This window comes from Apus apus, chromosome 1 (genome assembly GCF_020740795.1).
Source record: "Apus apus isolate bApuApu2 chromosome 1, bApuApu2.pri.cur, whole genome shotgun sequence".
Taxonomy (NCBI): domain Eukaryota; kingdom Metazoa; phylum Chordata; class Aves; order Apodiformes; family Apodidae; genus Apus; species Apus apus.
The window spans coordinates 171,004,908-171,032,407 of NC_067282.1; the positions used below are offsets into that span (position 1 = coordinate 171,004,908).

At 41.3% G+C, this 27,500-nt stretch overlaps 1 protein-coding gene across 5 annotated transcripts in view; it reads right to left on the reverse strand.

The window, feature by feature from the left end:
• Window positions 1-3,011: 3,011 nt before the first annotated feature.
• The window catches only part of TBC1D30 (TBC1 domain family member 30), a 56,604-nt gene continuing 32,115 nt past the window's right edge, over window positions 3,012-27,500 (reverse strand). For 3 of the 5 annotated variants that reach the window (XM_051624442.1, XM_051624481.1, XM_051624462.1), the window contains 10 exons: window positions 24,368-24,493; window positions 23,747-23,932; window positions 20,667-20,835; window positions 19,354-19,522; window positions 16,374-16,479; window positions 9,738-9,850; window positions 9,430-9,569; window positions 7,430-7,636; window positions 7,167-7,223; window positions 3,012-5,807 (listed from right to left, as the gene is read on the reverse strand). In XM_051624442.1, the coding sequence (XP_051480402.1) occupies window positions 5,026-5,807; window positions 7,167-7,223; window positions 7,430-7,636; window positions 9,430-9,569; window positions 9,738-9,850; window positions 16,374-16,479; window positions 19,354-19,522; window positions 20,667-20,835; window positions 23,747-23,932; window positions 24,368-24,493 (2,055 nt within the window). In that variant the 3' untranslated portion in view covers window positions 3,012-5,025. The remainder of the gene's footprint in view (window positions 5,808-7,166; window positions 7,224-7,429; window positions 7,637-9,429; window positions 9,570-9,737; window positions 9,851-16,373; window positions 16,480-19,353; window positions 19,523-20,666; window positions 20,836-23,746; window positions 23,933-24,367; window positions 24,494-27,500) is intronic. The other 2 variants (XM_051624451.1, XM_051624472.1) reach the window with 1 other exon arrangement.

Genomic DNA, 27,500 nt, shown 5'->3' on the forward strand with positions numbered 1-27,500 from the left:
CTTCTGGTTCGCTGTGAGTCACTGGCCTGGCCCTCCAGCTATTCTCTGTGTGATGTGCACCCAGACAAAATCAGAAAGCTATCTTCTGGATGTACCATGTTGCAATAGGACTCCTTTCTTAGGTGTTTCCAGTCACTAGGGGTCAGAGAAAGGGTGCTGGGCTAAGGAGACCAACATGGCTATCCTCATCTTCCTAAAAACTCCTCAAAAGGGACACTCAGTGAACGCATTGAGTGTTGTGATGCAGAAAGCACCTGTCTCTCCTGCTCCAGTATTCAAAATATGAGATGCTGCTAAAAAATTTCGCTGTCTCACCAGCAATTATAAAATGTCAGAAAACCAGCAGGTGATAATGAAAAAATGTACGTGCCTTTGAGAGGAGAGAGCAAGCAATGTATCATGCAGCAGCCCTTTCTTTCAGACCAGCAGAGCTGCTGCTGACAAACCAGACACAGAGGATTACTCGAGCCCTGCTTGAGCAGTGCAGACATCCACCAGAGCTCCTGCAAATCTGTGCAAGCTCTGCTCTGAGCACACTCAGGCCTGCAAAGCCAATGAGTCAGTGAGCCAGCTCTGCCCTGTGGAGCTGCAGGTAGCACATCGAGCTTGGCCTGGGGCTGCACGGCCACCTCCGTCCAGCAATGACCCAGCATCCCTGCCACTTAGCAACGTTTTCTAGCCTAGTTTTGGGGCAGTGTTATCACAGCTATCCCCTCCCAGCAGCTGGCGCGGAGCACAGGCCAGGAGCAGTCAGGTGTACCAGCAATGTTAGCCCACATTCTACTCCAGCTGGGACTTGGACATTCACTCCCTCCCCCTTTGCCGGCTCCCTGTGAGTCGCGCTGCAGTCAGTGGCACTGGAGGGATCTCTGCTGGCTTTCCCCTGCTGCCAGGACAGGATAGGAGCAACTGCCAGGCTACTGAGGTGGTGGTGGGCAACAACATCTCAGGATGTGGGTCCTCACTAGCACTGGGCAAGGCCACAAGCACTTGGAATACACAAAGAATGGCAAGGAGCGGCAGGTTGCTGATCCCATCCTTTGACTTGTTTATAAACAAACAATGTAAAAAGAAGCACAGGCACCCAGGGGTTTGCTTTCCCTCAAAACTACTTGCACCTTTTGCCTGCATGGGTTGTTCCTCCCCTCCCTTCTCCCAACCTCTCCATCCCATGCACCACCTCCTGTGCCACCACACCTGCCTGCTTATTTGTGGGAAGCCAATGTGGTTTGAGATGGTTTTATCAGACAAAGACTTGGAAATGTTTGTGGTTCTTTTGAAGTGTGCAGTGAGGCAGTAACTGCTGCTCATAGGATGGAGCACATCTGAAACAGCATTCTGGAGGCTGGGCCTGAGCACCTACAGCCCAGCATGGTCTTACACTGCAAACCACTTCTGTGCCCTAAATCTTGTTAAAACTTCTGTGTCAGTCAAAGTCACCTTGTGCAAGCCCTGAAGGCTCTTCAGTGGAGAAGCATGTGCAGAAGATGCCCTTCACACATGCACTTTCCTGCAGCATGTGGGTCTATCATTCCCACACACATCTCTCCTGGAGGAGTACACTTTCCCACAGATGCTGCGACCAATGCAGAGGAGTCCAAACACAGCAGCTTCTGGGTACTTGAAAAACCAACCACCCACACAGTCTCTGCTGGCTGATGACACATGGGCTGAAGGTGCTCAGCTGGGACAACTAGGCATCTCAAATCACTGGTAGGGCTCCATGATGTCACCCCACTTTGCACGAATCTTGTGCCAACAAAGAGTGAGCAAAACTGAAGCAGACAAAGCAAAACAAGGACAGGGATGCATTAGGATGACTTGTCTGTTCATGCTTCAGTGAAGCAGGTCAGATGATGGCATTGGCTCCCTGCCCATCAGTCAGGTGTAGCTGCTGCCTGCAGGCACCAGGTAATGCAAGAAAAGCAGCTCAAGGAAAACTGAAGACCCATGAAACCACCCACCCTAGTTCTGTATGAACAATTTCATATGGTTTAATATACATGTTGTAGAGATCTGAAACAGATTAAAAGTCTCTCTTCAAATGCTGAACTTTAACTTTTACCTGAATTGGAAATATCAGTGTAAAGGGCTGCATTTTATTTTTCCTTGAAATTAAATTTTGTTGCCTTGTAGCAACCTCTTCCATTATTTTGAATGAATTCTGGTACTATTTTTGTTAGGCATACAAAATTATGCTTTCTCTAGCTGCAGTTGTGGCTGAAAACAACTGCTTACTGCCTGCAATTCTGAAAAATGGATTTCCACAACCTACTGTTTTTACCCTCAAAATGTAGGCAATCTGAATAATCTCAGAACAGTTTCAGACCTGTTTCCACTTACACGACTTAAGTGTCCTCAAAACTGAATCAAATGCCCATCTCTTGAAAGCTTTCATTTGAGGATGGTGAAACATTCTCAGAAATAAAAGTCAATCTGATCCTGATAAAATACTTTGTGAAAAAAAAGACTTACAGAGTTTAAAAAAGAACCCAACAAATGAGAAAGGTCATTTAACCACATGGAAGAGAACATGATTATCAGGAGGCCTCAAGGAGAACAAAATGCAGAGGTTTTTGCAGCAGAGACTCCCACCACTATGCTTCCCAAGGTCCCCAGTGCTGCAATGCCACTCTTTCAAGCCCAGCTGCATCAGCAGACCTTGTTTGCTGAAGGGATTCTTTAAGGAAAAATAAGTGAAAATTTGTCTGGAGTTTCTTGGTTCTCTGGACCTCATCCTAATCTTCCACCTCAGTACCAAGTGATGAAGTTGCTTCTTTGTGTGTGTCCAACACAGATTTCCTTTGTGATTTCCAGAGTGAACATCCTTTGAGGTACTGAACAGCCAGAATGACATTAAATTTTCTGATCTAGCAGTACTTCAAGATAACTTCCTGCAGCAAACAGCATCAACCTAATGCACTGAGCTGCCATGGTTCCTTCACCTCAACCCGAAAGGCCCAAGTACAAACTCCTCAGGTAACGCACAACAATTATTGATTCAGTCTGAATTGCTAGAATCAGTATTTTATTGGCATTTCTTTACCCAGACCAGTATCTGTGCAAAGCTGGCTAATTTCCCTTTGCTTATTCACATCTCAATGTGTTGAAAATTCATGCACATACTTGTGACATTTTAGTAGCTGTTGCACAACGACAGTTCTTTTATTTTCCAGGATTTACTGCTCAGTGCCCAGGCTCTGTGATTCACTGAAGCTAAGGAAAACTGGGGAGAATGATTCACAGTAGAATTCCAAGAAGTCCATTTCTTCTAAATCAAGGCAGAAACAATTCTCATACAATCTGTAATCAGTGACAAAATTCTACATTACTTTAAATTTACTTAGTGCTATAAATACTCACTAGTGACAATACTACTCTCACCTGAAAATAAGGCAGGGGCAAGATCTGATCTACATCTGGTTTATATTTATTATCCACGCTTGTATATGATTTTATATGCATACACTTGTATCAAACAACAACAAAATAAAACTGTCCTCACAACAATAAACAGGGTATATTGTACAGCTTATAAATTATGATATACAGTAAAACTGATCTTACATCCCATAAGTTATGGGATACATTGAGAAACAGACAATGATGTATTCTTTGCAAATTTAACAAAGGATTTTAAAAGAGGAAGCAAGATTTTACGTACAATGGGGCTGATTCATCATTGCTGCTTTTACTCCAGTTTAAAATAAAGGTGTTTTCATGTAATGGGAAACATGGAAGCAGTAACATAATGAATCACATTCAATACATACAATTCACTAGAGCTGTAATATTAAATATTATTATTTAAAAATTGACTGCTTGATTTTGCAACCCTGAAGTCAAATTGTTCACATTTAGTTTCCTTGCCTGCCTTTTTAATGTATGCAGAAAAGAAATAAATTGTTTGTCTTAAAGTATTGGCCAGCTTTGCTTTTTGATGTGGAAGGAAATACTCAGCTCATCACTTTGCCATTGCTCTTCCACACCAAACCAGAACCAAGCCATGGAAGCCCATGGCAGTCCCACAGGTCTGGCTGATATGTTGGCTTTTAATGACATGTGTCACCCTAAGTATCTAATAACTCTATTTGTAGGATTTAAAACCCTAAACTACTTTGAAACATTCACATATTTTACCTACTGCTAAGCTGGCAAATACGATTTAATTACAATTGTGTAATCTAGTCATGCTTTTACACCCACTGAACTCAAGGTGTGCCATAATATTCATACAACTACACATATAGTTGTACCTAATTGCTAATTTTGCAGTGCTGCAACTCTCCAGCACTAACAGAAATGTATGTACATATGGAACAGAAAAGGAGCAAACCAGTGCTGTGGATGGACTGATGTCTGCTATTCTCATGCTTACTGATGACATCTATATTAAAAACAGTATCAGCAGAGGACTGCTGTGGGAAGAGAAGCACAAAATTCTGCTCAACATCTGAAGCCAGATGGCCCAGTAGGTAAGTCATAATGTCAGAGACAAAGTGACACTTTTGACTGCTAGGGCTGCTTGTGCTTCTCGTAGTCCTGGCTTCTCCACCTCCTCACAGAGCACGATGCTGGCGCCTAATGGGGAAGCTGCGTAACAGTCATTAAAACTGTTTTATGGTTTTGCTGCATCAGACAATTTGTCCTTCAAGCTTTGAAAGACACAGGAGGCAGCCATGGGGGGCTGAGGGTTTAAAGGCAGCTGGTGATTTTATGTCTGGATTAGATTTAAAGGAACAGTATGCTTCACCCTGCAAATCAATGTTTATTTTGCAACAGAACCATCAGAATCGACATTAGGGTGCCAGAGTGCATCTTCACTAATCTATCCCATAACAACACGGGAACACAACTTTGAAAAACACATAGTTATACATCTGGTAACCACTTCTGTCCCCATTACTTACTTAAAGATTAGAAACCCTTTGGGGGACACAGACACACACATTAAAACAAAAAAAAAAAAAGAAAAAAAAGCAGTAACAAATTTTTTGTTGCTGTCAGAAAGTGCCACATAGTCCATCATCGTTTCCTGGTCCCACCGTTGCCACTGGTAGACTTACTGAAACTTCTGCTCATTTGTGGGAAGTGAACAGTTGGTGTTCTTTCAGTGGGGCCATACAGCCCTAAATTCCTGGCTGTAGCTGACTTCCGAAGAGGCTTGACACTGGGGAAAGGATTGAAGACTTGTGGCTTTAGGTTCCCAGGCTGGGGAGATTTAGCTGAGTTTCCACTGTCACTGGACAAACTGGAGGACTCTGATAAACATTGCTGGCCGGACTGATGGGATGTTGACTCAGCATCAGTTTTGTTATCTGAAGTGAGTTCTAGTGCTTCCAGTTTTAGCTGAACCACTGACATGTTTGTACTGCTGTCTGTAGAGACTGGCTCAGACAACTGCCCATCAGTTTTGCGAGTAGTCCTGTCATCCAAACCACCTCCTTCTCTTTCTCCAAAGTCAGAATGCTTGGAAGTCTCCTCCTTTGCACCAGGACTATTTGTTTTATAGCTCTCACTCTGCTCATCTATCAGTCCTATGGTATCCCCATAGCCCAGCTGGCCCTTGGCCCTTGCAATGTTCTTTCGATGAACTCGTATGTGTGTGCGCCATGGAGAGTTGAGTTTTGTTTTAAGATCTTCTTGGGGAATGGGAGACATCTTCCCTGTGGCATGACTTGGGATGTGAATAACAGCATTTTTGAGAGATCTGTTATTCAATTTCATCTTCTTTCCTAAAAGGAGGTGGTTTATCACCGGGGAATGGTTTACCTGAGAAGGGAGGAGGCTGGTAACTGGTCCTTTGTCTGAAAGAAAGTGTTTAAAAGAAACACGATACTGTTAAAGATCAAAATAAAGCAATGTTCTAAGGATCCACCACCAAATTTTATGCCTCCTGAAGTACCGAAAGATTTGTAGAACTGACTTCTATTTAAAAAAAATAAAAATAAAGAAAATTCACTGAATGTCTCTTACTTCATGGAGTTGAACACAAAGTTGTTAAGTTCTATAATAAAGATTTCCTGTCCTCCACCTCTGCTCCTTATCTATAGGTAAGTCCTGAGCCAGGAACACCATGAAAATAAATAATTAAAATAGCTCCTTGATTTTTTTAATTGCACTGTAACTGATAGTTAAATATTAACTTCTGATCTTTCCCCTCTTTCATTTCTCTTCCAACTGTAAGAGGCAATTCAGTCCCTATGTGAGGTCAGTCAAACAAGCCTCTGCACGAGGCTTGTGTGACTGGAGAACAACCAATGTATTTTTAATGGATAAACCACATTAAATCCTTTCTATAAGGTCCTCTTACTAAACCAGAGCAGTAGACTCAGAATTAGGTAATTAGATGACAGACTGATTAAACCACAAACCCAGCCCAGCATCATGATTAGTAAGATTAGAAAGGCTTGTGTTTGGAGGTGGGAGTTGGCAATCCTTGGAAATCAACATTTTACTGTTTGCACTGTTTCTGATGGCTACAGTCTTTGTTCAAAGGAAATGCTTTGCCAATATTTTAAAGATATTTTTTCCTTACAGATTATGCTAATGAAAAGTTAAATCTCAATGTATTCAAATCACAGAATCATAGAACCATTTAGGTTGGAAAAGACCTTTAAGATCAAATGCTCCTGCTGGGACAAGTTTAGACCATCTAGAGGAGGAATAAAAGCTCTCCACAGCGGCCCATCTGCTTGGTTCAATGCTGACTTAGAAAGATGACAGCTCAGTGGGGAGGAATGTCTGGGGTGGGCTGTGTGCAGCCTGAACACCCACTCAAACCTTCAGCTGCACCATCCGTGCGACCCCCCGCATGGTTCCGCTGGGGAACAACAGGCCCCCACATAGACTGCTGAATAACAGCCTGATGTCCTGCTCCCTCCTCACAGCAGGGTCATTATGGCTAAGTAAACTGTCAGCCACAATGGAATCTCTAAGCCAGCTCTTCAGCTGTCTACTTGGCCATGTCCAGAGGAACTCAGAGGAGTTAGGATAATATGGACCAGATAGGAAACTACCTGCCACTTGATCTGAACTGTACTCATCTCCTTATTTCACTTTTTCCAGTGCAGCAGTTAGTCAATTCCAAGAATGCCAAAGATTTAAAGTTTTTAATCAGAGAGGTCAACAAAATGCACCCAGATAGCGAAGACACTTTTAAATACCATTGTTCAGCTGATCCCTGGGACCTAAAAAAATACCAGGGTCGTCATCTTCAGATCCTGACAAAAGAAGAAAAAACATCACCTTCTCATTCACAATCTGCCTGTATGAAGTGAAACCCACTTTACTGCTAACCTGTTATATACTCCATCACTCTCATGTTTTCTCTGCTTGGTTAAATGTAAAATAACTTTGTTTGCCTTGTCTCCTATGATGAAGTTAGCCTGTAATACATCATTAAACGAAGCATGTTTTGGTAGGTTACCTGCTCTGATATACACATGGTGAACCTGCTGTTGCTGCTTCTTCTTTATCCTGGAATATTGCTTTTTCAGTGCATTAATATCAGTGGTCATACGCTCCATCATCATGCTGTTAAAAGCAGCATGATACTCGCTTCGGCAGGAGTCTATTGCTCCTGGACTTAGTTCTGCAATGTTACTGGAACCCAGACTTTGTTCTTCATTCTGATCTGCACAGAGTGGAAATAAAGTGAAGATGAATAGTAAATTGGCATGCTCAAGAGTTCTGCTCATTATCTATGAGGGAAGTCTATGTATGATTCCTATTGTCTTATTTACCTGTAGTCTTTAATTTTAAAAATATCATAATATTGATAATAAAGTTGCATTAACAAATCTGCTCTGTTTATAGTAAGAAGTACTGCATTTCTAGAACTACTGCTTAAGAATAACAAGGGTTTGAGAGGAGTTTAAAGAGTTAAAAAATAAATTGACATAGGAATGCAAAGCTATAAGCAGAGTCCCTCAATTTACCCAGCAGTACATCAAGCCATCACTAAAGTAATTCAGAAACTTGTTACTAAAGACACTCAATTGGTGGAAGAGGATGCTAATAATGCAAGTTACAAAATACATTACAGTCAAGCCAGCATGAGACTAAACAACCAACTTAGTGATACCAGCAAGAAGCATCAAGAAACAGAGCACCACAGGGAGAAAGCTGCTGGTAGCAACCAAAGGGACAGGCACTGAGCAGCTGAGGATCAGACAACTTGAGAGCACCTCTGACCAGCAGCTGCAGAGCAACAGCAGCAGTGCAATTTATTTTCACAGCTGCTTCTGACGCACCACCAAACCGACACTGCAGGGTCAAGGGGTAATTCTTTTTCAAGGGATGTTTGTTTGTCTTTGTCTTAGTTTGCAACAGCAGTTTCATGTTCTGACTAAGTGCTAGCTTGAAGCAGCAGGTAGAACAGACAGTTGTCAGGAAGGGAAAAGCAAAACACCACAGCAATCAAGAGGAAAATGGCAGCTTATGGGTCTCAGCAAAACAAAGCTACAAGAATGATGATGAGTAATTGGATAACAGCGACTGCTACATCACTCTGGGTTTTTTTAGGGGTAAGGTAGGGGTGGGCTGGGGATAAATAACTACAGCCTCTCTCTGGGTATCATGAAATCACTGTTGATCCAGTACATAAAGACTGCTAAAAGTTAGCAAATTATCTGCCTCTCTTGTATGGATCAGAATTTTGTGCTGCTTGTAGAGCTTGCACAGATGAACATACAATTCTGTCATAAATCTTATTTCCATGTGGAGGGATGTGAAAAATAGTTTTGTCTGACATTTTGTCAGAACACCTTAAACTATACCCAAATTTATAAAAATATACCCCAAATATATGACAGTCTGAAATGTTTGGCTAAACGGGCAGTGAAATGACCTGCAGAATTCACTCACTGCTGAGAGGTTTCAGTGTAGTGATAGGACAAGGGGTAATGGTCCCTATAAGACTTTCCTTCTAGTCCTTTCACCAGCCTCATTGCTCTCCTCTGGACCTGCTCCAGCACCTCAATACCCTTCTTGAAGTGAGGGGCCCAGAACTGGACACAGTACTCGAGGTGAGGCCTCACCAGTGCTGTGTACAGGGGGAGAATCACATCCCTACTCAAGCTGGCCACACAATTCCTGCTACAAGCCAGGATGCCATTGGCCTTCTGGGCCACCTGGGCACACTGCTGGTTCATGTTCAACCAATTGTCAACCAGTACTCCCAGGTCTCTCTCTGCTGGGCTGCTCTCCAGACACTCTTCCCCCAGTCTGTACTGCTGCCTGAGGTTATTGTGACCTAAGTGCAGGACCCTGCACTTGGCCTTGTTGAATTTCATGCCATTGGCCTCGGTCCATCGACCCAGCCTGTCCAAGTCCTCCTGCAGCTTCTTCCTACAGAAGCTACAGATGATTTCCACAACATCATGCAGATTTAACTACACTTTCCAAAATGAAAAAAAGCACTTTTACCTTTCATCTGCTTTTGGTATTTTTGGAGCTCTGGTGCCAAAAACCCACTTAATGGTCCAAGACAGCCAATTGCATTGGCAATTGAGTCTTCATCATCTAGGTCATTCTCCTCATCACTGTCTCTGATTCTGCCAAGCCTTCTGTCAATTGAGAACATAAAAATAGGAGAGACATTCTTAAATACAGCCTTTACCAAACATCTTCATCTTCTTTAGGAGCACACAAGGAAGGATGCCACCTGCTTTTTCACTACTTGTGTAGTGTAAGCAATAACCCCATATACCCTAAGCAGTGCATTTCAAACTTACCCTGAAAATGAAGTTGATTTTACCGCTGCAGGGAAAGGAGTAATGTTGTATGTGTATTTCTCCCTTAATTCTGCCAGTTGTGGGAAAGGAAACTGAGCCATGGTATAAACAGTCTATGGGGAAAAAAAAATGCAGCTTTAAAAATTGTCACATTCATTAACAGTTCCACAAAAGATTTCTCCACTAAGAGACTTTCACAGTCTTGCAGGATTAAAGGCTTCACATTCTCTTGTGCTGTAAGGAAACTGAAAAGGTCTAGTTTTATTATTCACTCAGTATTTCCTGTAATAAAAATTAAGACTGACTCACTAGAAAAACACATGGTTCAGTGGGAAAAAAAAATAAAAACGGAGCAAGTAACATAAGACTCAGGGTTCTTATCAACTCCTCTACTTATTTAATAATAATTGCCAATCCTCTCCTTGCCAGCACACCAGAAATTCTTCTCCTTCAATGATTATTTCACTTACATGAATGCATCACTGAGGTTTTGGGGATCCTTCAGAAGACCTGTGTTTCTGCTCAAGCATCCACAAAGTATTGACACTAGCACAGAGATGAAAGAGCAGACCCTCACTTGATGTGGACTGTTAACAGATTCATTACTTCATCTGGAGGACTCAACACAATCCAGCTAACTTTTCTCCTCTCAGTTTCTGGTTTTGGTAGTTGTTTTTGGGGCCTGGGGGTCTTTTGTGTTGTTTATTTGGTTTAGTTTGATTTTTTGCTGGGTAGACTATGTTTTATTAAAGACATTTGTTCTATGGTGAACAAACAAACCTGCCTGCAACGCTCTGAACTCAACACGTAGTCCCTAGAACTTAGAACAAGGCCATAAAAAAATCAAATATATTTTATCTACTTCCAATACTCAGAGTTAATGATGATAAACAGTTGCAAATGCATTTGTTTTCAGCATTATTTTTGCTTTAAATCATTTTATAACAACAGAAGGTGTGTCACCAGCCAACCTGACTTAAATATATATCACACGCATTGCAACAGCACTGCTGGTCTATTCCTACCTAGTTTAGTTGTCTTACTTTTCTTTGCTCTTGCAAACTTACAGCTATTGAAGACTTCCAAATAACTGAGACACGATTCATTGGGAGCATAAATGTCAGAAGAAAAAAATTGTAGAAATGTAGTTTCTCAGTTTCTCTGAAAAACCATAGCTTTTCTGCATTTTTAAATATGTCTTCTGAAAGACAGGATATAAAAATTTCTCATTAGCTACGATAAAAAAATTTCACTTAGATATTCTTTCCTGTGCTATTAAATGTCAGTGACATTTTTATCTGAAGGCAAATGGCCTCAATTAAGATGAAAGGAAATTTTTTAACAATTTCTCCATAAACCATTCTTGAACTTATCTGTGCTAAATACACTAAGGAAAATGGCAAACAGTAATTCAGTACTAGACAGCACTAGTACTTTCCTGACAGAAGAAGAAAAAGAAATGTTTCACCTACAACAGTGATGTAAGCAATGAGGAGCAGGAAGGACACTCCTGGCTGGATCAGGCACAGGCCAACAGTGCAGCTCAGTCTGAGCCATTCACAGGCTCTAAGGCAAGGAGAATGACTACCAAAACCCAGAGCCTGAACTGAAGCTTTGCCACTCTATGAAACTGCACTGCTACTATGAAAGACAAACACTCCCTAGAGCCTATACAGTGATAGCCCGACACTCTACCAGATGAAGGAATGTTATGATCAGAAGAAAGACCTACATCAGCCCAACCTGTCTGCCTGTTTGTTTGACCTCCACCACGCTTTCCTGGGTTTTTTCTCCCCATATGTCTCTACTCTCTTTCTTCATCGAGAACGAGGTGTACCTGGAATTTATTTCTACTCTTCATGTCAACAGCCTTTACAGGTAACTTGTTCCATATGCTGGTTACCACTGAAGTGAAATGGTCTACTCCAAGTCCTCCATTTACTTCTTGCACCTACTGTTTTAGATTATACTTTTAGCTTTTGTCTGTCTCCAACCTGTGTTTCTTCCAGATCCTGTGAAATTTATTTAATTTAGCACACACATTTTAACCTCAATTGTTTGTTATCAGATTATAACGGAAACCCTACTTGCCTTCTGGCTAAAAGACCCACAAATTTTGCTGGTGCAAGTTCCACTGGAATCATAGAATGTCTTGAGTTGGAAGGGACCTTAGAGATCATCTAGTTCCAACCCCCCTGCATAGGCAGGGACACCTCCCACTAGATCAGGATGCTCAGGGCCCCATCCAACCTGGTCTTGAATGCTTCCAGGGATAGGGCTTCAACAACATCCCTGGGCAACCTGTTCCAGTGTCTCACCATCCTCACATTGAATAATTTCCTCCTAATGTACTAACCTAAATCTTCCCTCTTCCAGTTTTGATCCATTACTGCTTGTCCTCTCACTACATGCCCCAGCTTTCCTGTAGCCCCTTCAGGCACTGGAAGGTCACTACAAGGTCTCCCCGGAGCCTTCTTTTCTTCAGGCTGCCTGTAGAGGGCCCCATCCACTTGGCCATCCTGATCGGGTGGCCTGTAGCTGACCCGCCCTATGACATCTCCTGCCCCTGTCTTCCCTTTAACCCTGACCACCCATAAAGTTGCAGTCGACTTCCCCATCCCCAGGTGGAGCTCCCCAGCCTCCAGCTGGTCACTGATGTAGAGGATGACACCACCTCCTCTTCTGCCCTAGCTTTTCTTCCTGAAGAGCTTGTACCCAACCATCCCCACACTCCAGTCGTAGGAGTCATCCCACCATGTCCCAGTGATACCAACAACATCACAGCCCTGCCAGCATACACACATCTGCAATTCCTCTTGTTTATTCCCCATGCTCTGTGCATTTGCACAGAGGCATTTAAGATGGTCCTCCTTTGAAGCAGCTGCGCTGGCAGGGATAACAATTTGCAGGTCAGATGCTTTCATGTTGGCCTGCAATCCTCCTGCAGGCCCAGAGCATATATTACTGGCTCTGTCCTGAACGTGGTGGGTTGTGGGATGAGTTGAGGGTCCCCTCCCCCAGCATCACTAGTTTAAAACCCTCCTAACTAAATTGGCCAGCCTCTGGCCAAAGACTCCCCTTTCTCTGATAAATGACGCCCACCAGCCCCACAGAGACCAGGTTTTTCAAAGTGAGTCCTGTGGTCTGTGCAGCCAAAGACCTCACTCTGGCACCACTCCTGTAACCATTTGTTAATTTTTCAATTCAGTCGTCCCTTTCCAGCCCTTTCCTGTTGACCAGAAGGATTGATGAGAACACTGTGAAATTTAAGAAAACCCAAAACACTTGTGACGTCCTTGTCACAGCAATGCTTGAGAGTCAAAGAATCTGGTGCCTAGTTCATATGCAGCCTCGGATGCCACGTGATTAATTCTGGTGCAACTGTGCCAGTGGAAATGAACCTAGGCATAAGAAGCACAATGCAGCCAAACTCATTCTTTTATTTATAGCTACATGGGACAGATTCTGATAACACCAAAAAAAGGGGGAAAAAACCCCCTCCCTTCTCACCTTGAATCAGTAGCATTTTGTCAATCCTTTGCCTTACCCTAAAAATGCAAAGCCACCTGCACCCTCAGCAGAACACCATGCAGAAGGTGATGGCTGTGGCCTCCAAAGGAGTGCAAGCAGTTTTGCCTTTGCAGATAGCACAAACATTTATTTCAAGAGCTGCCCCACACTGGTTTAAGGCTTTTCTCTCTTTTCGCTTTCACTTGGAGAGCAAAACAAAGGGCAAAAACAAAGTGCGGAAGTCAGCAGTGAATACCACCAAATCAGGGTAACTGTCCACAGGAGACAGTCCAAAATGCTGGGTACTATGGAGGGATTAACCCCTGATCCCCTCCACCACGGTCATCACACAGGGATGCCTCTCATTTTCCTGTTTGCTTCTCATCTCCTCTACACTGCAATGTTTCTAGGTGCACAATCTGAAGTAGTTCAGCTGCTTATAAAAATGCTCACTTTCAGAAGATACATGAAAGCCTGTACTGATAAACTAGCTCATGCTGTTCAGAATATCTGCAGGCACCTGGCATAGTACAGCCTTCTGTCTCCACATCAGAACTGAAGTTTATTAATAGGCCAATAAAAGGACATTACCGAATAAAGTATTTGTTTAACTTCGAGTCCTGAATACGCACCCCGGTCTGAAATGCCTGAAGCACTTACCCTTTGTTTACCTAAGCTGTTCAATCAGAAACCAGGAGGATGCTGTAGGCTTTCTTGTTCCTCCAGTTCCTCCATACTCTCCTCAGCACTGCATTGTAAGAACTCTTGCTATGCAAGGGCCAAATCTGCAAAATCTTTAAGCCCTCAATCCTAGGTATATGCATTGTCTGCATGGGAGGCATTTTTAATGATAAGCTTACACAAACTATACATGCAGGTGGAGAGAATGAGGACAAGAGTCTTCTGATCTACTTTAGACATCTGCTCTGTCAACACTTGCCACTGAAGGATTAGCCATACCTCCCTCCTCTGACTCCCAAAGAAAGGAAACAGGCCTTTTAGAGCACAGTTTGTTTTCTAGTGGCAGAGAAATGCTTGTTACTCTTCACTGGCTTCAGTAAGCCTGGACAGGTAGTTCAGATGCAAATGTATGTGGCATGCAAGTCTAAAGAAAAGTGAGATGACTGCCATCAGCAGCCTTTCCTGAAATGTGTAGGGAAGGCAAGGTAGGATAATAATCCTTTCCCAGAGCAAGATACTGATCTTTGAGCCACCTTGTATTAGATATAAAGTCACTGTTCCAATAGGGGGTTAAAAAAGCAGCATTTTGAAAACAAAGCAGTCTAAACATTCATCTGTGCCTGACTCCTCTGAAAAAGCCTAAAGCAACTTAAAATACAGTTGCCTTCAAGCAACCTGGATCCTTTCATTAATGTAATTGTTCATATATCTTTATGTTTTTTCCTCCAACACAGAGAAGACTGTTCAAATTCAGCAGCCAGACATATGGTGGCAGTCGTATTCCCTAATGGTAAAACCCCTGCAGTGCTTAATCCTCTCCACTTAACAGTAAGGAGAGCTCAGAGTGAAACACCTCAGATGGAGACTGTGCTGCCCGTGCCTGCCTGTGACTTGAAGAATGCTACCTAAACTATAATGTAGTTTCTTCAACTGAGAGGAGACACATGAAACAGACACACTGCTTCTTTATACAGAAAACTTAAACCTGCCCTATTCTGCACATCAATGGAAATGGTATCCTACCTTAATGCTCCTGTCAGTGTCACCATCTTTTTTTTTTGGCTGAAGCATAAAAATTCTGTCCATTTAGTGTATTTCTAATTGCAACAGCTAAAATAACCTTCCATCCCTCCAACCAGTAAGTTACGTGTGCCTTATCTTCTTTCCACACAATGGCAAAGAAAGAAATCCACACTGAGTCAGTAAAGCCCACTTCAGCTTTCCCAACACTACTCTTTGTCACTAACGTCACATCTTGATTTTCTTGCTACACTTGAGACCAGGAACTGAAACAGAACAAATATGAAAAGCTTAGGCCACCCTCCTCAGTATCTGAAATGTCTTGTGAGAAACCCTAACAATTATTTAAAAAGCAGGCAAGTACCTCTGACTTGCTGAGTCTCTGGTTTTGAAGTAAAACAAAGCCACAGTACTCACCTCTCTCATTCCTAGAGCTCCCTCATTAAACAAAACAGCAGCAATAACAACAGTAAAAAATCAGAAAGTGATCCTTTACATCAGAGCAGTACTTCACCAAACAATGGAAACGTGTTATCCAAGAGAGTCAGTATTAATTCCAATAATGGATGACAGAAGTCACCCGCTACCTACTGTAATAAACTCACCAAACTTCATATACTGAGAATGACTTTGTTTTCCTTCTCCTAAACCATATATTAAAAAAATTCAGATAAATTATGTGCTCTATATTTGCTCCCATTTAATCACCATACTTTAGCTCATCAAAAGTGAAGTCCCAGAACTGTAGCATGAAGTCTTTATAAAACATCTAGTTACACAACATCTCAAGGATATCAGGAAAAAAAGCATCAAGGCAAATCAATACAATTACATCTGTAATACTAAAGGCTCTTTCCTTTGCCAGAACATTTTTGTTTGTTCTCATTCAATAACACATGCTTTAAGAATTCAGGGACTGTAATTATCTATGTGTCTTTGTTTATAGTTTGCTGTCGACTGTTCATGGTTGTTGGGGTTTTTTTTAATCATGAAGGATTTTTTTTTCCCTTCTCACTTAATAAACTCTTGTCTCCCACAATGTCTGCAGAATGAAAAAAGACACAATGTAGTAAGTAACTGGTCAAAACATAAAACAACACCCTAAAAATTATGACTACTGCAAGATTCTACACGTTATTTGCTTAAGTCCAACTGGACAAACTTTCAACTGTCAACATATATCTAATTCTTATAAAATGGAGCCTAGTGGTTCTCTATACTTAATTGATATGGTAAGATTTTAGCTTTGACTGCAGGTCATCTATTTGTTTCATTAACATGCTAGCTCGAGTCTGTTATCTTAAACTTTTATTCTTGGGACAGTTTACACTTCTGCAGTAGCTGAACAAAAATGTTATTTATTAGGAATAAGCCCCTAAAGGACATACAGAAAATGCAAAAAATAATTACAGCGCAATTACTCACCTGCATGAGTTCATTGCTGTCAATCAGACTGTCTTCCAGCATCTCCTGGGTCAGCTTGCCCATGGTACTGTAAAACTCATCTGCAGTTTCACAACACTCTATTTGCCTACATCAAAATAAACATTGGGTTTGCCTTTTTTACTTTTACATACGATTATACACTTCCCAACAAAACCAAATCTTCTGTCATCAAATAATATGTGCTTCCATTAGACACCTTAATTCTTACATTTAATGCAATCCTACACTTCCAAATAGTAAAACTGTGCACATGACACCGGAAATGCTGGTGTGATAGAAGTACACACAGAGCAGAGCTTACTCTTCTGGCAGCTCATGATAAAGGATTCATGCATGGCCAGACAGGTTATTCCCTCTGCCCCTTTCACTTCTACAGCACGAGAACCAATAAATTCTGCCTCCTACTAGCACAAAGGAGCTCTCCCATCAGCTCAAAAAGATTTCTTGACTGTCTCATCACTCATTCTTCACTATGCAGCAAATGGCTGAATTTACTGGTTGAACTGGATTTTTTTTGGTCAGATGGGAACATATTCACCAGCCAGAAAACATTCTAGTGGAGTAAGTTAAGTACAGGTGTTATTTATACAACATTGTATTCAAAAAAGCTGAGCTCACATAATGCAGAATGAAGGAAAACTCACTCATATTCTGTGTATTTATGAATGCTATTACTGAATTAGAGAGGCAAACTTGTTTGTTGCTTTTTTGTTTTGTTTTGGGGATGGGGTTTTTTCTTTGTTTGGGGTTTTTTTCAAGTTTTGCGGTGGGGTTTTTTTTCTCCACACTTTCTTTTAAATTTCTAAAAACACAGAATCACCCACAGACTGTCAGCTAGAGGAAGAGAAATATGAGTGATATGCTTTTGTGAGTAGCTGTTCTATACACGTTAAAGTCAGCTGCTAAAAATCCTCTCCTGTCAAATGAAAAAATTATTTTACTTCTTTGCCCAAAAAGTGCAATGCTGGCTACATACTGGAGAGTGCTCTGTAAAATACAGCTGCTGGAATGATCAAAAAAGTACATGGCCTTTTTTTCTTAAGGATTAGAAGAGCAAGCTTCCCTAGATCTTCAGTGTTCATTTGGAATAATCACTGAAGCACGAAACTCCTACTGAAATCATAGTTTAGCTAAAAAAATGCTTAAGTAGTTGGGGGGGGGAGTAGAAACAATGGGTATGTAGTCAATGATCACAGGCTTTGTGCTTACCTTCCCTGATACCTGCAGTCTCTCATGACCTCCACATACTGCTTTCTCTATGGAACCTATTTTTAAGCTGCCCATTCCTTCAGTCTCCCTCAACACAGAAGCACAATTCAACTGCCTGCATTCTAGGAAAAACACTTCTCACCCCATTTTCCTGTCTAGAAAGACAGTCTTGAGAAGTATGAAGACCATAAGACTATGAGCACTGTTTCAGGTCTCACTTCTTTAAATCCCCCCTTTCTACTTCTAGCAGAGAAGAAAGAGGAACAAAATCGATCCTCTCCCAGCAAAAACACAGTGCCTGGTCTTTTACTTCCTCATTTCATTCGATACCATTAATCACAAGCTTACTGAAATTCAATTCTTGTTCAGTTTCAGTGATCATCATCTTCTGGATCTCTGGTTATCACACCAATGTCCCTTTCTGTTAATTGCCCCCAAATCTGACAGACCTTCTCCCACTCCCCACAAAGGCAAGCAGTGTGATCAGTTTACTCTTTTTGACATATTCTTATAGATTATTCTGTTCCTTCCAGTTTTTATAAAACACATTTCATTTTTGCTTTAAATTCTACAGTAAAATCTTCAAAGCGGTGACTTCATTTTTTTATTGTGTTATGAGTTGAAACATTTTTAATTACAGCTTTTAAGTGCACAGAGACCTACTGCAATAAGACCTTTTATCTAAAGGTCTAGTACAAAGTAATAAAGTCCAATGGGACTATGTATTGCTTAATCCTAATTCAAATGATTCATGCAAGTTTCATTCATGAACTGAATAAATAAAGCCCCAAGGAAATCAACAATCAATCAATAAATTAAAAGATATTCTCATTCTAATTCTTCAGATTAAAAATCAAATATACTAAACAATCTCTCACAATGCTGCTGGCCTGCGATGCTAACTTATTCAGAAACAAAGAAGAAATTAAACCTTCAAGGACAAAGCTGAACATAAGTCCCAGTAATTTAGTCTCAGGGAAAAAAGGAAGGTGACTGTTGACAGGCATCACAAGAAAAATTTTATGCAGCTGCTGACACCAGCTGAAAAAAGCTTCCAGCTGAACTAACATCTGTTCAACCTGTGAGAGTTAACACCTCCTGCTGAAGTCAGTGACAAAACTGATTCCTCCAGGAGCATGGTAGACTCTTCAGAATGCAAATATTTCCTATGATATCAGAGGAATTTAGAAGAACTAACCATCTACTTTGTTCTGTCCTATGTGGTCACTTTCCAAGGCCATAAAGAACTACAACAGAAACTTGGCTAGAATGTACCTAAAAGCAGAGAATTTCAGGAAAAATTGTTTGCAGGTCTTAACAGAAAATAACTGTGTATAACACCAAATCGTTCTCTTACAACACTGAACTCTTTTCTTCGGTACAGCCAATGCACTAAAATCCTTTGGTGTACTGAAGTGAATATAAGGGAATTAACATCTCCAGCTTCAGATAGCCAAGTAAATTAGCCAGTCACACTCAAATCTCTCTGTCTTTCCATAGAGTATTTACCAGCTCCCTCAGAGGTTAATGCTCTAGGAAGTCCAACTACCTTTTAGAACAGCATGAAGATATTATACATAGATAATGTAAAGACTCAATTCATTACCATGATTTGTGCAGCTTTTAAAAATAGATTTGTTATCCTGAAAAATCATATCTTGTTTAAATTGGAGAACAGACTCTTCAGATAACATAAGCTGCATACACTGTACATACTCAAAAGAAAAATATTATTAGAATGACCACTTACTCTCCTAGCTTTGCCCAGATAGCCAAAGCTACTCTCAGTATAATTTCAGAGCCTTCAAAGAATACTGAATCCCAGATCTTCAGAACTGTATGGTTAGGCAGACAAGTGGCAAAGAGGGTCAGAAACCACTGCATTGTGAAGACATTTGTAAGTGGGGGTTCGTAGCCTCCTGAAAAAAAAAATAGTTCTTAAAGTAATTGTAATGTGCTGTTATTTTACAAGCAGTATAAACTACATACTGAAATCTGGCAGATGTTCTAGTATGTCTGATATTGCTCAAAACTTACTGAGCCTGAAGCTGTCCAGAAATGAGCTGAGAAAAAGAGCAATGGAAAAAGGACATACTTGGTCACCTTGCATTCTGCCACACTGCAAAAAGCTCTAAACAGCAGCACTGGTTTTGGAGCATAAACTATGAAAAACTCCAAGATAGATATTTTTCCTTATATCAGAAAGATTGATTTTCCTTCCCCAGTGCCATATGAGCTGAAAGCTCTTATGAAAAAAACAAAACCAAAACACATGTGCTGCATTGTGTAGAAGTTTTTATCTACATGAAGGTTAAGCTGTCTCTGTAAAGTCTTATCTATTATTTTAAAATCCTGATGTACTGCCAGCTTAGCAGAAGCAACTGTGACACATTCAGTTTTCCTTTTGTCTTGTTGAGTTTCAAACAAGATTTAGTATTTCAGCCTGAAATCCTGAAGTTTTACTTTCTTGTCCTGCTCAGAGAACACTCTGTGCATCCTAGTATAAACTGATGCACTGAAGGTCATGACCAAAGAGGCTGCTGCCTGAAAATGCTTTCAAACAGCAACTAGATCCTTGATACTCCTTCTTTGTTGCTATGCAGTTTGGGCAGCCTTCCAGTACCTGCAGGGGGCCTGTAAGAAAGCTGGAGAGGGACTTTTTTACAAGGGCATGTAATGATAGGACACTGGGTAATAGTTTAAAACTGGAAGAGGGAAGATTTATATTAGATATTAGGAAGAAATTATTTACCGTGAGGGTGATGAGACACCGGAACAGGTTGCCAAGGGAAGCTGTCGAGGCTCCCTCCTTCAAAGTGTTCAAGGCCAGACTGGATGGGGCTTTGAGAAAACTGGTCTAGTGGGATGTATCCCTGCCCATTCAGGGGGGAGAGAACTAGATGATCTTTAAGGTCCCTTCCAGCCCAAACCATCCTATGATTCTATGAAAACACATCTTCTAAGCAATAAACTCATGTAAACACTTGAAAGACTATTTTTAGACCAGTGCTCAGATGAAACAATAACAAAAAGGATTTAAATAATCTTTTCTGTTGCACGTACCTCCACTTTCTCTGTTAGCAGCTCTTTGCAGGGTATCTAAGTGCTGAGACAGTTCAGGGAGCTTCATTCGTAAAAGATCTCGGAAAACAGCCATATCCACTGAGAGAGCACGGAGATTATTGACAAAATAGCTATCAGGAAGCACCTTATCTATTAGGTAAATCATGATCTGTGGAAGGAAATTAAATACAATCACGTAGGACTTAAAGAGCCAGTTATTTTCTAGGAATAACAGAAAAAATAAATAGAATTTTAAAGAATTTGCTGGAAAAGAATGGCTTGGAGCCAGTGGCAACACATGCCTCTGGTATCTCCATTTATATGGAGAAAAAACATCATTTTAAGTATACACAGGTACTCTAGGTATCCACAAGCAATTAAGGTGCAAAGGCCTCTTGAAGTTGTCCAGAATTTATGAAGTACTAGTGACCAAAATCAGTAACACAGCAGGCTACGCCCCAAATTGGAAGCATTACTCAAAACATGGGAATTTTTGACACTTTTCATGTTGTACATGTTTATGACCTTCTCCACTCTGTTAGAAAGTTCTGCTGTCCCTTCTCTGGTTGTTAGCTGCCACAACTAGAAGACTGATCTTACAAATAATTTTCCCCTCTCTCCAAAATGCAAGACACTGTTTGTTAAAAAACATTCTCCACACATTTTATTGCAACGTGTTACCATGTGCTGCACTTCATCTTGTCGCTTTAAAAGGTGCTAAATTAAGCAGCACAATACATTTTAAACAGACATCTGTTTCAAGTGAGACAGCTCAACTCTATGGGTGGCAATGTATTAACTGGATAGTGTCAGACTTTTAAGAATGATCAAAAAAGAAACATGCAAAAGCTGACATAATGTCTTCAGCCCAACAGAAGATGCCGGCCTTCACTTCAGGATCTTTTACAATCTCTGTGGCCACTCTACAAATTGTATCCAGAGGGCCTGCATGTGGTCATCCCATCTGTTTCAACTCCCCATTACTCCTTTCATAAAGTTTCCAACAAGCACCCTTATCGTCCGTTTCATACAGCCTCTTAATGCCTGGGAGGAGTACAAACAGAGAGGGGATGCTTGAGACACAGGAGAATCCTTCTTTCAAACTCTCTCTTTTCATAAAGATCATAAGATAAAAACAACTTGGCAGACAGTGGACTTCCAAAAGCACCACCTTACACAGTATTACTGCTCCCTTTTCTCTCCCAGACTATATGTGACTGCACTAGCACTTGTCCTTGAAAGACTTTTTTGGGAAATAACAGTCTTCTGTTCCATATTCCATGTAGTTCAGTAGTCAAGACAGGTGAATCAACAGCTTTTACACATTTTTGGTGTTTTTTTGTTAACTTTTAAGGACTGAAAACAAATAGGTGATCAAAACACGACAGACAAGTAAGCTGGAATTTCGTTTTGTCAGACGCATTCCCTCACCTTTGCTGAATACTGGGACACCTCACTGTCTTTTTAAAAGATGTTTTCTTTTGTTCAGATATATTTCAATAATTTAATACAGCAATTTTAACTTAAGAGTGTGCTATTTGTGTTTTCATTAATTTCTTACAGCAATAAATCCCTATGAAATTAAACCATTTCATAAAGGCTTTTTCTCCCTTCCCACTGAGTGGTATGAGTTCAGAAATCTCAGATATATGACATTGTAGGAACGCCTGGCTGGGCACTGACCGAAGCTACCATGTTGGCTCCCATGCTGTTAAAGCCTCACGATGTCCATAGTACCAGCCATTTCCCAGCCTCTGGGAGACACCTCTCAAACACAGAGCTTTTGTTTACAACATCCTTCCCAGAAAGTGGACTTGACTGTCGAGCCCTGTGAATCCCCTTGCTCCCTTAATTCCCAGGCTCTGCAATAACCCAAACACCATTTCCCCACAGCTCCAAGGGCAGCTTTGCAGGCAACAGCCTCTGCAGCTGCTCCAAAGTCACTCCTCATTGCTTTAGATGGCACAGTGCCTACAACAGCAAAACAGCCACATGCTCAAACAATTCCTTTTGTCTCCCTAGGACAAAGAGCCTGACACTGCTCTCAGTAAAAGTCAATCCAGTAATATAAGGATGAACACAGTTCTTAAAATCAACTTGGACTTCATAAACCTTGGACAATCATATTTCCTATATTATGTTTTAGGAGCTCCTGGACAGTGTAAGATCACAACAAAATGTTAAAAACACTGAGGAAATTTTTAGCAAGAATTAATGAAAGGAAATTTTACTGTCTGATATAAAGTAGGCATATGATGGTATTTTCATACTATTACAGGCAGCTCTCTAGAATGAAGTATTAAATATCAGCTAGCTGGACTCCACTAACAAAAGCTTTATATTTTAGGAGCTCTGAGTGAATTTAAATATTTACCTTATTTAAGTAATTGTCTATGGCAAAATGAACAGCTCAGTATCTCAACAGTCATCTTTGACTAATTTGACCCCAACTCACATATATGAGCAAGTTGACTTCAGGAAATTTGCACATGATCTTGGCAAACCTTAAAGCATGCCTTGTAGTAAACTGTACTTCCATTTTCTGACATAAGATCAATTTCATTAAGTTTTATTTTAATTAGAATAGAAAAAGCCTAAAAAAATACAACACTGTATGACTAACGTATAGCCCAGAAAGTAGCTTCAAGGTGATTTATTTTAATTTAAAATACTTTGTGTTTTCCTAGAATTTGCTTTGAAACACAGCAAACATTAACGGCCTCACATTCCACTGCCACACAAGAGGTCGATAATTAAATCTGAAGGTTTCAGCTAACTAACATGGTGTTTGGATTTGGGATTGTGAGGTAAGATATTTTAAAACCAGTAGCTGTGTTCCCATTTCTTGTTATTATGGCCAAGCTGTCATCTGTTTGTTAAAAAAAAAAAACAACAACAAACTGATAACATTCATACTGTTCACTTTAGCTCAGAAAGAATAACAATCTGCAGATATAAATTGGTTGACTCCTTTGTGTCCTGCTCTTTTAGGCTGTAATGAAATTAATGCACTGGTTTATTCTGAAATTCACTAACTAAAAGCAATCTTCAACACTGGAAGAAATATAATATTTACTCACTTTCAGGGCATCCCCTTCATTGCCCTCCATTACTTCCAGAATAAGTGCAGCCAATATGTTAAATCCTTGACAATAACCAACAGATTTATTCCATCTGGCATAAGCCAGCAAAACGCGTTTTAACACCACTCGATCTTGCTCTGCCTCCTGGCCACAGTAAGAACTGCAACCCGTTCGGTGAAGGTCCTTTAAAGAAAAGACAGGAACAGAGAGAAAAGATGTGCATTTTCCTTAACCTTTAGTTCTCCTGCCTGCCCCTCCCAGTCTTCCTTCCACCTCCACTCTCCCAATAAATTCTCCCAAAGCTGATGATGTTTCTTTTTTAACTGTAAACTTCTAGCTTAGTGAAGAGAAATAGGCTCAGCAAGCTCTTAAGTAAACACGTTACCCAAAGTCAGTATACAGCAACTGTTTCCCAGGTTAACACTAACCAGACCAGTGCAGAAGAAGGACCAAAGAAGCCAAAGAAATAATTTTCACGAGCCAATGGGAATTAAGGTGTAATTTTTGTCAGAGCAGTTGCAGAGACCAAAATAAATGCAAATTACATCTATTTAAATAACAAAAAACAAAATCAACCTTCACTTTTCATTAACAACATAAAATAAATGAGCTGGCTACCTTTACTATCTGGATGCCCATAGAGTCATCATCAGGATTACTTCTTTCATTGAAGGTGAAACGCATGGTTTTATCCCAGTCAATGGCAATACTGTGTAAGTACTGATCAGCTAGGGTCAGCCAAACCTACAAATACACAAAGCAAGTCAACAAAAGGAATTATTTCTCAGATAAAATATTAACAGTTTTCTTACATCCTGTCAGACGAACCTTGTCAGTTTCACCCAGCTGACATCTGCTGTTAGACTCGAAATACACAGAACCGTATCTAAAACCATTTGTGCACAATTAAAATAACACCTTGCTCCCTAAAGCAGAAAGAAAGGAAACAGCATTAAGTGTCCAGATCTGTGAACTGCTCACAAAGATGTAAGTGAGAAACTGAATCCACAGGTACTATCCAGGATGGAAGCATGCTCTCCTACCAGGACCCTCCCTGTCAGCTCAGCTCTTCTAGCCTCATCACCAGCAAGGAGTTCTACAAAGAGGTCACACTGTGGCAGGATTTCCTCAAACTCGGCCATGGATCTGTCTCCTGGAAACCCCACAGAAGAAATCTAGTGGTGCTTCTCATTATCAGAAGTCTCTTATGATCAACGTTGCAGAAGAAATAGCATCTAATACTAACCACTTGGGATTGATCTCAAAGTACCACATAGATCAGAGTAAGCTACTCTTGTAAGAGGGCTTTCTCAACTGTTGGTGCTACAGGGGGTTCTGAAAACAAACATTATTTTTAAAGCCTAATAATTACCAGAAGAGATTTATGCATGTATATCTAAGACAAAGGCTGGACCTTTATTACACATTTGAAAAGTTCCTGAACCATGAAAGATACATGACAGATCATATAAAGACAAGCAGGAAAGGATCTCTCTCTTTAGGAAACTCAAAGAAATCATGAAAGCAAACTGGCTAAGTTTTATATCAGTCATTAACACACTCAAGTGAGAAAAGCAATTCAGACACTTCCCACAGATTTAAACACGTAGATAGCTACATGATGAAGGAATTTATAGACAGCTCCCAGAATCTCATGTTTTCTCATTTAAATGTCCCTTCCCACACATTTGCAAAGCCACCCATGCAGAGAGGAATGCTGCTGTTCTGCCTCCCAGCAGCCTTTGACACTGGTGACATCCTACTGACGCTGTTTGACTGGATTCTTTCTCTCTGCCAGCCCTAGAAAACAAATGTCACATGCCACAGCAATAATGCAGATGTCACCCTTCTCCTTCTGCTGCCAGCTAAGGAGGCAATCAGCATATTGCCAACACAACATGCTTCCTTTATTGTGTTATCAATCTCATTAAAATCGTTGGGAAAACAGAGAATAGCAGTGGAAAGACAAAACCCCTTTTCTTAGCACTAATTCTTTGGTTAGCATCATGTGGTCGCTTGTGAGCAAACACAGAGATGGGCAGAATGCGAAGGAAAACAGAGATCTGAGTTGGATGATGTGGCAGAGCATACCCCAGAAAGTCTGCTGATGCCACAAAGCTGGAAGAAGTGACTAGGGCACCTTGCCAGCCCATTTCTCCAGCTTGTCAAGAACATCATGAAGTTCAACCAGGAGAAGTGAGACATCCTGCATCTGAAGACAAACAACCACAGGCACCCATATATGCTGGGGACCACCCAGTTGGAAGGCAGCTTTGCAGAGAAGAAGCTGGGGGTGCTGGTGGACACCAAGTTGACCATGAGGCAGCAACGTGCCCTTGTGGCAAGGAAGGCCAAAGGCCCTCTGGGCTGCATCAGGCAGAGCGTTCCCAGCAGGTGGAGGGAGGTGATCCTTCCCCTCTGCTCAGCCCTGGTGAGACACACCTGGAGTGATGGGTCCAGTCCTGGGCTCCCCCAGTGCGAGAGAGAGACAGAGCTACTGAGGACAGTGCAGCAAGGAGCCACTAAGAGGATTAAGGGACTGGAGCATCAATCCCATAAGGAAAGCCTGAGAGAGCTGCGACTGTTCAGCCTGGAGAAGAGAAAGCTCCTGGGGGATCTTACCAATTTATATAATACCTGAAGGGAGGGTACAAAGAGGATGGAGCCAGGCTCTTCTCAGTGATGCCCAGTGACAGAACCAGAGATGACAAGCACAAACTGAAACACAGGAGGCTCTGTTCAAACACCAAGGAACACTTTTTTTTACTGTGAGTGTGACAGAGCACTGAGAGAGATTGCCCACTGAGACTGTAGAGTCTTCCTCCTTGGAGATATTCAAAAGCCATGAGGACAGTCCCTGGCAACTGGCTGAAGATGGCCATGCTTGGGCATGGGGGATGGATTACATGACCTCAAGAGGTCCTGGCCAACCTCAAACACTGTGATTCTATGACCTCTGCCACTCATTTACCCCAGAAAAGTGTCTGAGAGGCTTATTGGAGCGTGGGAAAAGAACACTTCAGGAAAGAAAATGGGCTGTTTGATGGATTTAATGATTTGCTGGAGTTGCAAATTAAAAGTAAAAGCATAGTGATGTGAGATGATGTGTTAGACTTCCATTTCCTCCTCCCTGATCTATAAAGAGGAACAGTTCCGGTTAGAAAGACAGCAAAAAGAAAACAGGAAAAGGGAAATTAATCTGATGTGTCAAAAATGTGTGACTCAGTTTTATAGAAAAGATGAATGGACACGCTTTTTTTGAAACCAGGGAAGTTCTGTTCTAACATTGTTGAAGAAAGCAATAAAGCAAGTTTAGGAAAACCCCACTGGACCTTGTTCTGCAACACTAACTCAGTACAGTTTCTCATAATTGGCACACTCTACCACTCTACATCACCGACTCTGAACTTCCCTAATTTAGGCTGCCTGCCTTTCCCCCATCAAATGCTTCTATGAGCATTCTTGTCAGCACTAGCAACTATCAACTTCGCCTTCATAGCATGACAGCCTACCCTGCAGATTTGCTCTCCTTTCAGTTGATCTCCAGCTGCAGAGGCAGCTTCACCAATGCAATTCCTTGAGACCGACAGAGTGAAGCAAGAACTTCTGCACCAGAATCAGTTACCTAAGTCTCAAGCAGAAAGAGCTCAGCTCTTGAAAACATCATTTTCACCTGTCTCCCCAGTCTCTCCAGCCGCCCTGTGAGGTTACCAGTGAAGAACATGAACTAGGAAGAATCCCCAGTGTAACT